The following is a 17,168-nucleotide window of genomic DNA, read 5'->3' on the forward strand; positions in this document are numbered from 1 at the left end:
CAAATTTTATAGAAGGGTAGTATGGGCCAATTATCTGCCTGTTCTTAGAAGTGCAAACGAGTCGAGTTGAGTCTAATTTGACCTAATTAAGTCGAGCATCAATTTAGTTTTATGAATTTCAAGCTCAAGCTCTCAATGTAAAGCTCGATCTCAAGTTCAACTCAAATTAGAGTCGAGTTCAAGCTTAAAAAAATAAAAAATAATTATTTTATTTAAAAAATAAATAAAATAATATTTTTTTTAATAAATAATAAAATATTAAAAATATATATATAATTTTACTATTAAAATCAAATATAAGTGGACTCGCAAGTTAACGAGCTGAGCATCTTTGAATTCAATTTCAACTTGATCAACTCAAACTCGACTTAAATTCGATGTTAATCAAACTCGAATCAAGTTCGGACTCGAACTATTCACAAGCGTTTGCACCCTCAGCTGTCCCTGCCATATTTCCACGAGTACATCCTGAGGCCACACTCAGATTATGGTTCTCGATAGACAAATAAACCCAAGAAATGAAAATGAACCTTTTGGCATGCAGACTTAAGATTGGAATGCAGCAGAGAAGCTCGCCATGTATACATAAACAAGACAAGGGGACCACTGCCACCCGAATTTTACCAAAAAGAAGCCACTATTGCCTTTGTCATTGGAGCGTGGCATGTAACTCAGGGTCTCTTTCAAATTTTCAAAAACGCAGAAAAATTTACTGTCAAGTCAATAATCAAGATTTTTTTTTTCTTCTATATTGTGTCCTAAAGTTACTGGATAAACAGATAAAATAGATATGCACCCACTTTAAAATTCAAAAAATATTATACTGTACCCCCTTGGATCGTGTAAATTTTAATTTTTGCATATGTCTAGGCACCTGTCCTACCCCCTTATAGAAGAGCCCATTACCACATTTCAACTAGCTGTAGATAACAAGTCCAATGCTCAGAAACAATTAATTGTTTCATTCATAAGTAAATCAATAATATAATTAATGTTTCTGGAAAACAATATAGACTGGATTCACAAACCACTCATCAAGGGGACGGGATGGATTGGGAAGAGGCTTTTTTTTTTTTTTTTTTTCTCACAAATGATCAAGAACACACGCACACAGTTAGATTAACACCCGGAGAGTCATCAAAAAACGGTCCGAAACAAACAATCTAAGAAGGACCTACAAAACAATCGGATTCAGCCAATTGATGATAGAATCGATCACCTGTGGACGTTAAACTCACGGACTAATGTCCCACGATCTTTCGATGTGGGATTGGGAGAAGGCTTGAAACGTGGAATACATAATAATGAGGAGTGCCAAATTAATAAAAGGGTCGGCTCGTTTGCTTGCAGCGTAAAAGATCAAAGATAAAAACATCAAACCCTAAGACTTTCGGCGATTAGTGGACGCACATCTGTCTCTACTGTTGACTTTTGGCCGCAGAATTATGTACTTTGACACTTTTAAGTTTTAACATTCAAACTCCGGTATATGTTGCAGCCTGTTCATGTTATCTTGCGAATGGAAATGAGTCTAAACAAATCAAATATATTAATATTTAAATTTATTTAATTATTTTTAAATTTAGCTTATTTATTTATTGAATCGAGATTGAATGTATTTTTTTAATCAAAATTATCAACTATTTTTGAATTTGATTTGACTAGTTAACGAGTTAAATTTGAATGAAATCTTACCAAATCGAATTTAATTTGAGTATCAATTAGTTTAGTTCATCTTTCAATCGTAAAAATAGTGATGATTAATATAAATATTTTCGTCATTTTTTTATACTTTCAATTATATCTGTAGACATAGTAATTTTTATCTTAATCACAATTGTAAACACAATTACTCATAAACACCCTAAGTACGGTAACTAATCAAATTAACTACTATGACTATTCTTGTTTCTTTTATTTTCTGAATTTTTATATAGTATTCAATTTTTTTTGTCAAAGCCTTTCGTAAGGCTTTTGTTATATAATATTCAATTTGAAATACGTGATACCCGTACTCCTATTGTGTTTGACTTTGAAATTGTGAAATATGTCGAGTGTCAACCCTATGGTCGAGTCGGGTGGAGAAGCCGGCTAAGTAGCGCAGTGTAGTTGAGTCCACTTGGTCTCCGCGTAAAGAATCAGTCTCTGACTGAGACTGCTTTTATATTAGGTTAATTACATTTACCTCACTTGAGGTTTGATCATATTACCAATCAATCCCTATAATTTATTCAAATAACGGTCACACCCTTTGAATGATCAAACATTCAACAAAAACCCCCTTAATGTCGAAAATACCCTTATTGAGATCATGTTGCATTAAAAAAAGAACATATTTTTATTTTATTACCCTAAAGCAATCCAAAAAAATAGAAAAAAGTTTTTGCTTATTATTTTATAAAAACCATATCTTTGCTTCCATAAATAGTTTTGAATCAATAATTATTTTAAATCTTAAAAATGAATATTAAAAATTAGATAAATTGAAAGAAAAATAAAAAAAGAAGCAATTATTTTTTTCGGCATTATTATTCATCCTCTCTCTTTTATTTTTTTTTCTGGGAGAAGCATTAAAATCTTTTGAAAAGCTATTTTTAATAAAAAAAATTATATTTTTTGTGAATATGTCATCGAATCGTTATAATATATTTTCTTATAAAAACTTTAAAAATAACAATTCAAACGAGCTCTAAATATTTCATGAGCTTTGTTTCCAACGTACACAAACTTTTTTTGGCTAAAGCTTTTGTGCACGGAACTAATAAAATGGTCGCGGATATATATATATATATATCTATTCAAATGTGGGTTGCAAATTTCTATTTTTATGGCGTAGAACATGTAGTCTAAAACAGCATTGAGAACAGCTTCGGTGACGTACGAGTGAGAATCCCGGATTAGCTCTTCCTTGGCTGCGGGAACCGTGAATCACTCCACCGCCATAAACCTAAATATGAGATTACTCTCCTACTCTTTACAGTTCTTTTCACTTATTTAATGGATTTTTTGACTTTTCGTGGCTTTTGCCAAAGTGGCCTACGACTTTCGCTTTCCTTTCAGATGTACTTGTCTTTCACGACCAGATGAGTTTTGCCACTCAAGAAGAGAAAAGCGTTACCAGTTTCGCTTTCCACCATTCAGTGTAGTTTCCAACTTCTGGGAGTCCACGACATGATCTCTCTCTTTTTGTTTTTTAGAATGTATGAGTGAGGTTCACAACTAAGGTGAGAATTAAGCAAAAGAAAAACTGAATATGCTTTTGGATTATACGAATATTGCCCTAGCTAACTCTATAATGCGCTAGCTCCCAAGGATTAGTTGGAGCGGTCAGTTCCCTCTCTTTAGAGTATGGTAGACTTACCTGGACAACCAGGGTTCGAGCTTCCTTGTTACCATGTTCGGAGTGGAGTGGGGCCTCCTCTTTTGGGTCGGAGTGGGATTAGTCGGGCCAAAAACCCGGATACTCACTCTATAAAAAAAAAAAAAAACTGTATAATGTGCTGTTCTTGATCCAGTCCAGGAAATAGAAGTGTGTGCGCATTATATATCTTTTTTTTTTTTGTGGTTGCACCGACTTAATATAATAATCTATTCTAACATAGTTTAGAGAGAGGGAAAGGAGGAGTCTAATCGATGGAGAACCCGTCAGAGGCACTTATTTGAAAGTGATAATCACAATTAAATGATAAGGTAAGAGACAAAATTTTAAAATATTGGGAATGACGAACAGTCCAAGAGACTGTTGGCGTGTGCGCATCATATAACAGCTAAACAAATTCGTAGTGTGCTTAAAAGTGTACAAAATTTTCGTACACTGCTAAAATGGTTTTGTTTTTTTGGCCATAGCTTGTATTGACTTGACGGGATGGATTAATAAGTCCTACGAGCTAGAAATTTTCAGAAAAGGAAAGCTTTATCGAGTATACAAAATATAAATGTAGATTAGAGTGATGTACTGATAAATATTTTTAGTTTTGATAGAATAAGATTATAGTGCATGGACGGCAATTACATAAACAACTCTTTCTCTATTGATCTGCGCTACGTCTAGTCTGTTGAGTATTGACTTGTTTCTAGCACGTACTAGTAGTTAAGTGAAGACCCTTTTTTTTTTATAATTATAATTAAAGAAGAAGAAAAAGAATTCACAAAAAACTTTTATTAAAGGAAAAGAAAAAGAATTGCACAAAGAAAAGAAAGAGAAGAGTTGCAATTCACACAATCCAATCGAATAAGTCTGTGAAATGAGATAATTCCCCTCCCCTCCCCTCCCCTCCAAATGAGCCGGGGCGAAACACCAATTCTCCGAACCCGAAGAGCAGTAAAGAGTGGCCTGTTCCTGTTAGTACACTCGGCTGAATAGGTGGATACCAAAATTTCAGGTTCCTTAGGGTTTCCTCAAGCCTCTGCAATCAAATCTCCGCCACGCATTATGGCGGCAACCACCAAGCTCCTCCAACTCCGCCCTAAAACCCTCCCCCTCACCACCACCACCGCCACCACTCCAGCCGCCACTTCAGTTCATCTCTTTTCATCCTCCACCACCCCTGACCCTGACAATACCCCCTCCCCGCAATCCAAACCCCGTCCGCCACCACCACAATCCCAATCCCAACCCCAACCCCAACCCCAATCCCAATCCCCATTTTCGTTTTCTTCTTACTTCAATGATGTCAAAGCCAGCCTCAAACAGCAACAACAACCACAGCAATCACAATGGAACCCTCAATCCCAACCCCGTCGAAAACCATTCTCTTTCGCCTCCCCCGTCTCAAAGCAATCCGACCAGATAGAAGAAATCCGCAAAAATTTACTTGAGTTTCGCCTCCGTTCTGCACCCCCTCCTCCAACACCACCACCTCCTCCATCCTCCACTTCTAGCACTACTTCTGCCCCGAATTCCTCCCGGCCCATTTCGTTTCAAGAACTTTACCAGCGGGGTCTCGCTTCCAAAGGTCAAGAGTCCGCCCCAGGTGCCTCGGAGGCAGTGGTGAAGACTTCATTCAGGACTATCCGCGACAGCTTAAATCAGCTCAAACCCTCTTCAACAAACCAGAGTCAAGGGGGTGGGAGAATGAACAATGCCATGCCCATCTCGAGGTGGAAAGAGAGTTTGACGACGAGGCCACTAGACCCAAGTTTGCCATCTTTGCATCAAAGGGGGATTGGAGGGAGCGATCATTTGCCGCCGTCGGTGTTTGGGCAGGAGATGAAGGGGGAGGACGCGAAGGATGGTACTCAACTTCAGACGGAGTTTGTGAGGATTTATTCCACTCGAGAGTTGGGCGAGAAGCTCAGGGCGCTAAGGCCCGAGAGACGGGACAAGAAAGATTGGTTTTCATTGGAAGAGTTGAGCGAAAGGCTGGTGAAGTTGAGAAAGATGGAGGAGGAGGAGATAAACTCGAAACCTGCTGGTGCTACCTGGATGACTTTGAGGAAAAGTCTTCAAGCGATCAGTGAAACTCAGAGTGAACCCAAGAGTAAGTGTAAGCTTGCATTGTTTGCAGCACACCAGACATGGAATTGGTAACGCTTGTGTTTAATGTGCCTAAATTGTTTGTCTTGATGATATATATATATGTGTGTGTGTGTGTGTTTCTAATGGGTTTGTCCTTAGATTGGTCCCCTCGTGCCATGAGATTATGCTATTGGGGTTTTAGGTGGAGGAAAATAAAATGTAGAATGAGTTTATATGCCGATTAGTTTGTAAGCTTTCAGCTGTTGCTGCACTCGTGATTACTGTTCTTGATATGCTAGTAAGTCGATTAGCAAAGAGACTCTGGGAAGTTATGATCGTCTGCATGTATTCTGAAAGCTTGTTGAAAGTAAGGGGCTGGATTTATTGCAAATTTGTGATTTATATCCAACTTGTTTCTCCTGCTCTTCTGTTCTGTTACTTACCTGTGTCCTTGAAGAGCTGTACTATTGGAAAAAATCCATACTAATTTCTGTTTGGTGGTTATTGTTCTAAAGGATAATTCAGCTATTAATTAGGTACTTACTGTACTATATTTATAGTTTTGGGATTCTTTTTTCCATTTTCTTAGTTTTAGTGAGTTACAGCAGTTTCACAAACTCAATTCAACATTTTTTTCTATTTTTGTTGTACCTAATAATCAGAAATATGGAAGAGTTATCTGACACCGAAATTGAGTACAAGGAAATTTTCTGAAGATAAATGTTGTGCCTTGTGAATTTTAACGAAAGGCTAGATTATTATATCGTTATTCCTGTCAGCTAAGTTGCTGGAACAATTACTGATTGTTAGATAAGGATTTATTTGTTATTGCAAGTCTGTGTGCGAGTTTTCTGATTCTTCTTGATGCATGACTGTGATAAATGATGCCTATTCTTCTGTATCAATCCATGGTTTAGTGATCTATTAACTTTTACAGAGCACAACATTGCTATCTTGGGCCAGCTTGCAGGACCTCCACTCTACATGTCATCTCCCCCAAAGGAAGAATTAGTTGAAAAGGCAAGCTAGTCTTTTCTTGATTTGCTAGCTTATGGTCAGGCTTTTAAAGCAAATCTTTTACTGTGTGACTTTTTGTCTGAATTTTGGGTGACAGTGCATATGAAGTTTATCCAAGCTAGTTCTGAATCCATGTGAATGGGTTTTTGTTGGATAGTATACCTTTGGATCACATGTTTCAAATTAGTCGTTGAACTCCATTATCTGAATACTTTGATTTTCATGGCCTTGTATGCATTTACAATTTGTTTTTCAGTCACTAATTGCAAGACTGATCTTGTTCTTTCAAATTCAGAATGCTTAGCTATGAATGAAAATTGCAGGAAATTCTTTGGTTCTGTCACTTCCAAATTAGTTTACAAATGCTTTATTCAGCATTGCATTGGGATTATCGATAGTTCAGTATGGTTGTTTCCATAATTTTGTGTTCAGTTTTTTTTTTGGAATACGGAAAATGGAGAATGAACCTGAAAATTTATGATCTACAGCATTTGATTGCTGTTGCACGTTTCAAGATTCCAATTTTTGTACCCATGCATCCCATCAGTTAAGAGAAGCTATAGTGCTTAGTAAGAAACAAACTATACAATCTAGAACTTTCTGCCTTCAATGAACTTTGACGTTAAAACTTCCGTAATTTGTTTAGTTGTTGCTATGCATTATTCCTTAATCATAATTTTGCCTTTTGCTCTGAATTATGCAGTATTTCCACCCTGATCACATGTCAGCTGCCGAGAAATTGAAGCTGGAGCTTAAGAAAGTGAGAGACAAATTTAAATTGTCGGAGTCAGATTGTGGTTCTGCTCGTGTTCAAGGTGAGTTCGCTGAATTCGTTCATAGTGTTCCTTGTGGAGGATTGACTGGATCCAGCTTGCTGCATAGCAAGTGGATTCAGTTGGCCAAAGTTTGCTGTCTCTTTCTCATTTCCTTTTGTATCTGTTAGACTCTAGCTTATTTAAGAAATTTTTTTTGGATAGTTACTGTCTAGTTAATTTAGTTCGCATTGCACTTGCAGTATTTCTTTGCTTGCTCTTAAACATTTAAACAATGTCATCCCTGCAGTTTTAAATTTTGTTTTTAATCACAAGACCTGAATTTGGAGTCTCCTCATGCTCTACTTGTTAGGAAAACCAAATTAAAAGATTTCTTTCTCTGCTCAAGTTCAATTATGTTTCTTAATTTGGGATTTTTTTCCAGAATTTTGCTTGTTCTTGTTTTTGGGCTATGAACCTTTGCCTCAGAACTGTCAAATCCATCTTTTCCTTTTGAATTCTTCATTCTCCAATGGCTGATGGATGTGTAGAAAATTGAAGCTAACTGGGGTGGATAATGGAAATTCATAATCTTTTCCCAGAAACCGATATCTTCAGTCGAAAGGATTATCCTTTTTACTTATTAAGTATTTTTATTATTTTTATATGTGGACATTAATAAATCCTTTTCCATGAGTTCTTTATCTATTTCTTTCCTTTTCCTTTCCTTCTAGGAAGAGCTTTATCTTTTGCATTTTTCCCACCTTTTTGGCCAGCCTTTGGCCAGCCTTTTTTCCCAGAAGTTCAGCTTGTGTCATGCACCAAGTACAGAGGCATGAAATGCCACCATGATTATGGTTGCAAGGATTGTTTCTAATCTTTTTGTTGTTCTGCAGTGGCACAACTCACAACAAAGATTAAGCACCTATCTACAGTTCTGCACAAGAAGGTCAGCATTTGGCTAAATATCTCTTCTTTGGGACCTCTATGAGGTGGTCCATAGTTGTCTTTCAACAAATTGTATCTGTAGCAGCTTTAATTTGATCATACATCTCAGTTTGAGTGATTGTTTGTTGATAAAAAAAAAAAAAAGAATAGACATTGCTTGTAGGTGTGGCTAAACTGAGATGATAACTTATCACTTTCGAGAAAAAAAGATTCTGAATTCTTCAAAATGAACTTCAACCTTCAAATATTGAAGCCACTGTTTGAGAAATGACCTTGAAATTTTTTTGTAAATTTCTCTGCTTTGGCTGATTATGACTTAGTTTCCCAGTTTGAATTTTTATGCCTATCTAAATTTTGACAGCATGGCCATGGGGAATAAGATCAAGCTTCTAATAGGTCTACAATATTTTAACTCCAAGTTCCTCGTTTCGATCATCACTAGATTTTCTTGTTTAAGTTTACTGCTTTGTTCTCGCATATAGAGTTTTGCTTCCGGAAATGGTCAGTGGATACTCTGTGGACTGCAATTTGGGAGGCCGTTCTCTGGGATTGGGGGTTACAAACTAGATTAACTTGTAAAAATGGTGAACTTGCCTTTTTGCTTGTTTTACATCTTTCATACTCTGCGGTTGCAGGTAGCAACTTCAGTAAGCTCTATATGTAGAAGTGTGCTCTTGGTTTTTGGCTATTATTCTAGTTCCATAGTCATAATCCATAGCGTTTGCCACATTTTTCTATGGACAGCGAATATTTTCTTGAACTTTTGAATTTTTTTTTTAATCAAAATTTCATTTCTTGCTCCTATGTCTCCACTGTGCTCCATTGTCATAGTATTTGTCTTGCTGCCTGTGCTCTCAAGTCTCACATCTTTCTTATAATGGTTGTAGGACAAGCATTCTCGAAAAGGTCTTGAAGAAATGGTTCAAAGGAGGAAGAAATTATTGAAGTATTTGAGGAGGACTGACTGGGATTCTTACTGCTTCGTTCTCTCAAAACTTGGTCTTCGTGATAGTCAGGACGATTATGCCAAGAAAAAGAACTATCCGTCCAAAAAGGACCATTCTGGTAAAAAAAAGGCACTTAAAAATTAGAGCATACTATCTCTCTGTTTCTTCTCATTGGTTTTGTTCATTGCTTCATCTGTCCACATTGGGAATGATGGCTTAGATTTCTGGTTGCCATTGTCATCCCCTGTTCTCTGCAATGTCAGTGTACTAGTTCTCTTGATGTAGTGAAAGTGAAAACTTTGATATCTAGATACCAATCTTGAGAACGTCTAGGTAGAAATCACGTACAAGAATGGTGAGCATACAGTGACAGGTACTGTTTGTGCAGTCCAATTTTTTCTTGTTCAATAAAATGTTATGTTATTCCTTGCTGCTGTATTAATTATTAAAATTTTGTCGTTATATTTTTGGTGTGAACATGGTTTTGCTGAAGCTAGTAAATAATTTTCCAATGATTCAGCAATCAGCAGCTCGCCAGAAGAAACCAACTCCGTTATCTCATTGTAGAGTTGTGTAACCCAATTTTAGTTCAAAATTAATCCAGTTGCCTGATGAATTACTGAGCCGTGGTTAATAAACGGACGAATTGGTGCCGAAGTATGCAAGTTTCAATGGTACAAACCTAATGCACCTCAGACTTTACAGTTTTAAAGCCTTGATAAGTTAAACGGGTATAGCTATGAATAATGAAGATTATAAATTGAAATCTCGTAGAAAATTAGTCACATTCAAGGATATTGGGAGAAAAAGAATCTGCAGCACAAGTAATACTTACCTAGATTCTGGTATGTAGAATGACTAGTTACGTTATTTCACTCAATAATACTTGAGAAATCTATCCTACCAAGAAAGCATATTTAATCGTTGAATGGAGGCGAATCTGGTTGCGGGGGATCCTCAAAAGGAGGGATAAAAGGCAGTGGGGGACTTTGTTCTTGCACCACCGGTACAGCATCCGGTGACGGTGGCGCAAAGACGAACGGCAGCGGCTGAAATGGGCTCTCGGGTATATCAGGTAACAGCGGAGGTGCAAAGAAAACGTCGGGTGCTTGTGGAAGTGGAAATGTTGGTGACTGAAACACACCCCCGTCATCTGCTGGAGGGCTTGGAGTAAACGTGAAAGGCAATTCAGGTGGAGTATAAGACGGGATAAGTGTTGGTGCTGGTGGCGTGAAAATGATGTCTGGGCCGTCTTGTGGTGGAAGAAAGAAGTCTGGTGGAGCAGATAATATGGGTGCAAGAGGAGGTGCTGGGGTGAATATATCTGGCGGCAAGTCTGGTATTAGTGGTGGAGGAGAAACTACGGGGAATGTTGGAGAGTCTGGGTTGGTATCGGGTGGTGATAACCACGGAAAGACGGGTGGTTGTGGCAGTTCAGGGGGTGGGGGTGAAGGAACAAGTGGTGGTGGGGGGAAAATAATGGGGAGGTCAGGAGGAGGAGGGGATGGTGAAGGTGGGGGTGGCGATGGGACCAAGGGTGGTGGTGGTAAGGGCGGAGGTGGCGCTGGTGAAGGTGGTGGAGGGGATGGGGATGGTGGGGGCGAGGAAGGAATTGCAGGTGGTGGGGGTGAAGGTGAAGGTGATACAGGTGGCGGTGACGATTGAACAGGTGGCGGTGAAGGGACTACGGGTGGAGGCAGCGATATGGGTGGTGGTGAAGGTATGAGCGGTGGTGGTAGCACTGCAGGTGGAGGGGAAGGAAGTAGCGGTGGCGGTAAAGGAATAAGTGGAGGAAGAGGAGGAGAAGGCTGCACAGTTGGCGGCGGTAAAGGAATAAGTGGAGGAAGAGGAGGAGAGGGCTGCACACTTGGTGGCCGCGGCGGAGTCGGGCGGGGAGAGGGAGTTGGCCTAGGCAGGAAAGGGTTGTTTCCGGAAGACCTTGAGAAAGGCCATTGGCCACAGCTTCCAAATAAATATGAATAAAGGGGGTCACAATTTGATGATCCTCCTGATCTTCTTCCTCCGCTGCTGCCTCTTCTACTGCCACCACTGCTCCTCCTCCTACTGCCAACTCTATTTCTTCTTCGAGCACTTCTTAGTTCTTGATCCTCTTCTTGTTGACTCGATTTTGTATGGTTATCCTTGGGGTGATTTCTGGAATATTCTGCAAATGATGAATTGACAAACACCAATGCTATCAGAGTCACTACCAGTACGTTTCTTTTCATCCTCGGTATTTTTGTTCAGTATTGCACTTGTCTACGTTCAAGAACTGGAGAGCATCTCCGCACCAATTCTAGTAGTAATACTCTGCTTAAAACAGAAGCAAACTTAATACGCCGCCCACCTCGTATATAAAGACCAGTAGTCGATAAATAAATTAAGCAGTAATTAATACCACTACTACCAGTTCTAGCACTTGAGTAGAGTTGATACAGCTGCTGCTGGAAACCAACTGGAGCAGTAATTGAAGCCAGCTAAATGCTACGAGTATCGATGCAAATGGATTTGGATGGAGACACTACCGACTGAGGATATTTACTGTACATTACATGCATGCAGCGTCTGCGGCCGGGGTTGGGGTGGCGGTCAATGGGAAGTGTGGCCGTGTTTCAGGTTGCAGTTGAAGGGTGGGCGGAGGAATGGGTGGGAATTCAATGAAAGGGTTGCCTAGTTTTACGTGCCATTTTTGACATGAACAATCATCCTTGAATGCCTTTGCAAGAGTTATGCATTTGCTCTCAATAATGCTTCCTTGAAACATACGTACATACATGTAGTAGTACAAACGCACTCCCAAATCTTCTTCCTTTGGATATTGTGTCGCACTGTCCTGAGAATTTCGTTTCGGATTGCCTGCAATTATGTCGTGCAAACACCGAAGGAGCTACCATTCAAACCGGGTTTTGAACACCGGACCGGAATAACCAATTCAACCGCTTGAATTTCGAACCAACATTATATTGGCCGGACCTATGTTGAATTTGAAAAACTAAGAAGGTTCTGTTTGATAATTCAATTCAATATTTAAACTTTATGAATTCAAATCTTGATGTGTTCAGATGTGTTTGATAACCAAAAATTAAATATTTGAATTAATTAAATGACACTGAATTTTTTAGGCAAAACTGCTCTAAAAAAATAAGTGATAAACTGTTGACTTATCACTGAATATGATATATACTCAAATGTATGTGATATAATACTTAATCATTCAATAACTTAATAGATTTAAATTTCAGTTTTCAATTTTATCAAACGTGCAAATGAATCGAATAGTAAAATACCAATTAACTCGGTCTAAACTAGTCAAAGTTGAATGATTGAATTGGTTACCACTAATTTCTTCCTTTTTTTTTTTTTTGTTTCATAGTTCAGCATCATTCAAATTATTTACTATTAATAAAATAACTAAAAAAAAATCTAAGCATTTAACGTGGACAATTGAACCGATTGAAATGCAAAATGAAAACACATTCAATTCATTCATCGGTCTAATTTTTAGAACGATGAATTTAGTTGAAGACGTATGATGGATCTATATTCGGCTGAGCCGGTACAATTACACTCGCCATTTTTTGAAAATTTTAAATTCACTTAAAGAAAAATGTTGTTGCTCTAAATTGCAATGAGTCGACAGTTTAAACTTTAAAAGTACTGTAAAGATGTGGGCTTTTGGAATTCTATAGGCTAGTAAACTGCAATATAAGATGTACTATATTGTTTACTAAAATTTAAGAAGATTTCTCTGCCGCCAGTAACTTCTATACTTGCTTTTCTTTGAAAGCCATCAGATAGATTACTGTGAAGCTGCACAGTAATATATGGCTATTTGGTGGATTAATACTTACAAGTAGTTATTTGGTGCAACCCATTTGTACACTAAAGGTACATGTGTCACCGTTTTGAAGGAGAAAAAATGGTTATTGATTATCATTATTCGTCTGTCAATTGTGTTTGGATTGCAATTTTTTGGAGTTTTTGTAGAAAATATACTGTAGCAATTTGATGTATGCGAAGTAAAAAGATGATCAAAAAATGATATAGAGATTTTTTGATACAAAATTCCTGTCCAAACAAGGCTGTGCGAAGATTGTGAATTCGGCTTTCCAGCGTCTAATTGTGGTGATGTTCAAGTTCAAGTGCTCAAATCATTTATTTGAGCCTTCAGCAGCCACTCACCACCTCAAATTATGAGACCTTTTTCGCTTTGCTACGTAATATGGATCACGGACTCAAATGGTTGGTTGTTGGTTCGACAGTTCCTCATGAGCGGTTCTTTTCTGTTCAATTTAATAGTATATATAATTTCATTTTTTCAGATTGTAAATTACTTTCAATAGGTTTCTATTTTATTCGACTCGAGGGTTTTTGTACACCAACAACATATACATTGCTGCTGTATGCATGACAATTAATCAAAGAGAAGGGAAAAAGTGGAATTTAAGAAGCAGGGAAAAAAGGGCAAGAGGAGATCTAAAGGGGATTCAGATCTGGGCTTTCTCGACACGCACACACATATATAATTTTTTAATTTAATTATCCATTCCAAGTGGCATGCCTAAATAAATAGAATTAATGGGGTCACATGAATATTTGAGTTTTAACCACCATATTCATATGCAACAACACTTAACTAAACTAATTTTCTTTCAGAATTTCTCTCTCTTCTTTCATGACAACCTGATCATTTTTAATAAATTTGAATTACTACTTTTTATTATGATTTCCCTCTTTCTTCTAACAAACTATTAGTATTATTTTTTTCAATTCTGTAATAAGTATATTTTATTCATATGTATTAAATTTATTTAGTTGGTACTTCATTAACGTTGGGAACTGTGCCGTTACGACATTAATGACACTCTTAGTTTTTATATCAAGGGAAGAAGGAAGGAATCAAGAAGAAAGCATGCTTGTCATTTTCCGCAAGGACAACACATTATGAATGATGGAATAATTTACGACTGCGTGTCATGTGCAATTATATATAGTAATTAATTAAAATGTCTAATAACTAACTAACCCGATTGTTGTACCCGGAATGAGCTTTTTTATTAACCAAAAATAATGATGATAATTATCATAATCAAACGTTAAAAGTGGCATTAGCAATCATAAAGTAATACAAAATGACGTTTGTTACTTGTTTAATTTAGCTAAATATGCTTTAATTGTTTCGCTTCAAATCAAAAAGAGCTTCATCATCGAGCTGGACCCTTGAACAACAACACTAAATTTGACTGGTTAGTCATTTCCACAACCTTTTCTCTGAAGCACGCAACTGATTAGTCATTGCCTGAAGTTGGCCTTAGGATTATGACAGGACATGCTGCGAGTATTTATGAACTATACATAACTTTTTCATTTTGGACAAAAAAAAAAAAAGAAGAAGAGGAGGAAAAAGATACTACAAAAAAAAAAAAGATATGTTAATGCGGAAAGAATTATAAATAGAAGGTTTTGGAAGGAAGAATAAGTTGGATGGTACGAAAAAGAAATATTATAAGTGAAATTGTCTCGGATTCAGCGTATCGCACTTAAACTAAAGAAAAATAAAAGATGTTGAATTGGGAATCTTATATTTATATATAAAAAAAATACTAGTATATTTTAAGTTACATCTTGAATTATTCTGCGGGATCCACTGTACAACTTAAAAAGTTCTAATTGTGAATGACAGCTTGGCTGTGATTGAGTTCAGACGACTGCAATGGTAGTTGCGATTCAAATGCATTGAACTGGTCATTATCATCAAGATAGAAAAATTAATAGGAGCAAAAAGAATTGTTATAATTCCAATTTAGTGCTTTATTCAGCTCCCGTTTTGAATAATTGAGTTTTAGTATCGGTATGGTAGTCTTCAATTATATTTGGATTGAGAAATTGGACCAAGAATTTAAAACCCACTTCAAATCGCTCTAGTTGTTTAGATTATTTAAGAGGCATTAGGATTTGTAATTAGTTAATTATTAAATTACATTTTAATTACTAAAATAATTAGGGATGTGCAAATTTAAGTAATTGTAACAACCAGAGGCATTTGAAAGGATTTCAAAATTTTCATCAAATTCCTCAATCCAAACGCAAGAAATTAGAAAAACTGCTAACAAATCTACAACAACTAGTTCTCCTATAGGTAATACAATTCTACTAGTGTGAATACCCGTGCTACGCACGGCACTGATATTATTGAAAAAATAATAATGGTGAACAAATAAAGGTGAAAAAATTGAACCAACAAAATTTAAATGTAATATCTGTTTAACAATAGTTTGAAATATAATAAAATGTGTATATCATTCAAAAACTGTCTATTTTCGAAAGATGAATCCTGAAAAAAAAATTAAAATTTATATTAAAAAAGGGAATGATATATTTCTACAAATGAATGTAATTGAATGTTGTTAAAATGAAATACTTACACATACTAAGCATTCGATTTGATAATCTTTCTTGAAAGTGCGAACACTCTTCACACCAATCCACTTTTAGTACGAAAGCCAAAATTGATGATTTAATTAACTATGTTGAATTTTGTGAAGTGTGTACTACAAATGAAAATGCACGATCTTTGACGATATAAAAAATTGCATCTTTACCATGATCATGCAAAAGTATTGGTGATGCGGATGGCTGTCGAACTTGAAGAGAGACAATATTTTCATTTATTTGATCTAGAAAAAATATATATATTAAATAAAAAATAAATAATTTTTGTATTTATTTTATGCGTAGTAAATGATACATTGTATGAGAATTGTTAACAAAAAAATACAATAGTTAATATAGAAGTAGCATCAATAGAATTTAATACAATTGTGTTATAATCAAATGAAAATTACGCACCAATAAAATTGTTATTAGCACTCATAGTTAATGAAGTAATCCCTATATATTTTGGTATATGTAGACCCCCCAAACCCCGCAAAATCAATCACCACTTATTGAAAACAAACCAATAAATGCACTAAAATGCCTCCCATCTATACCTCAAATTGCACTTTAACCCATGAATTTTGTGCGAAATTATCCCTCTAACTGCTTTTGTTCATTTCGATTTTTTCACATGTCGCTAACTGCTTCATTCCATCTGCTATCACTTGTATATTTTAAATCAATTTTTAATATTAAATAAAAAGGAATGTATTAGTTTATAATATGTTCATAATGTAGATAAATTATTAAATTTGGAAAATGGCGTATGTTCTTATAGGCTTCTTTTCTTTCTTTTTTTTTTTTGGAAAAATGAGTTTGTTCTTGTAGATTTTTTTTTATTTTTTGGATACAGAATTGTTTTTTAAATATTTTGGTTCGTAGTCCCTACTCTATTTAAACCATCTTTTAATATCCAATTCAATATTGTCTTTTAATTTGGCAGTCTCTATAATTTTTAATTTATTCTTTTTGTTTAAATTCAGTTAGAATTCAGAAATTTTCAAATATCAACAGAAACCAGATTTTTTTTAAAAATCACTGTCTTGAGTCATATAGAGCGCCGAAATATGAGTCAGGATTATTTCCTCTATGCAGTTAATTCCTGATATCTGATATGATATATAATTATGTCCGCTGGGTTTTTTTTTTCATATAGATATCGTTAGGTCTTTGGCATCACTACTGAACATTATCCAAGCTTAGAAGGATGCGTTTTTTCTAATCCAGTGGATGCAAAAATACAAAAAAATGAAGGTAATATTGTGACTCAAACTCTAAAAAGTAGGATACCATCTTTTCAAGAAGTTTCATGCATTCTTTAGCATTTCAAAAAGATGCAACACATAACAGTTATTTGAATGCTAATAAACTCTCTTTCTACCAATTTTGAAAGTCCACCCGTTAAAAGTGAAGTGAAAATTATTGCAGTCAATACAGAGAGAAAATAATAAAGAAAAGAAAGGCTAGAATGCAATTTTGCCAAAAGGATTTCTGACGAAATTAAAAATTAATCCAATTTTAATAATGGGCGTATAGTGCCTTAGTTATTAGTAGTATCTGAATTATTTTTCTCTAATTATAAACCATTTTTTATTATCAAAAAATATT

At 36.0% G+C, this 17,168-nt stretch overlaps 1 protein-coding gene across 1 annotated transcript; it reads left to right on the top strand.

Annotated features, from left to right (window-relative positions):
• The first annotated feature begins 4,229 nt into the window (after positions 1 to 4,229).
• LOC140005142 (uncharacterized) lies at positions 4,230 to 9,550 on the top strand. The gene is made up of 5 exons (XM_072045525.1): positions 4,230 to 5,480; positions 6,396 to 6,478; positions 7,179 to 7,290; positions 8,124 to 8,176; positions 9,063 to 9,550. Exons 1-5 carry the CDS (start codon positions 4,433 to 4,435, stop codon positions 9,264 to 9,266), a joined length of 1,500 nt encoding a protein of 499 aa, XP_071901626.1. The 5' UTR covers positions 4,230 to 4,432; the 3' UTR covers positions 9,267 to 9,550.
• Positions 9,551 to 17,168: the final 7,618 nt, after the last annotated feature.

The sequence above is a fragment of the Coffea arabica genome, chromosome 4c, assembly GCF_036785885.1.
Source record: "Coffea arabica cultivar ET-39 chromosome 4c, Coffea Arabica ET-39 HiFi, whole genome shotgun sequence".
Lineage (NCBI taxonomy): Eukaryota > Viridiplantae > Streptophyta > Magnoliopsida > Gentianales > Rubiaceae > Coffea > Coffea arabica.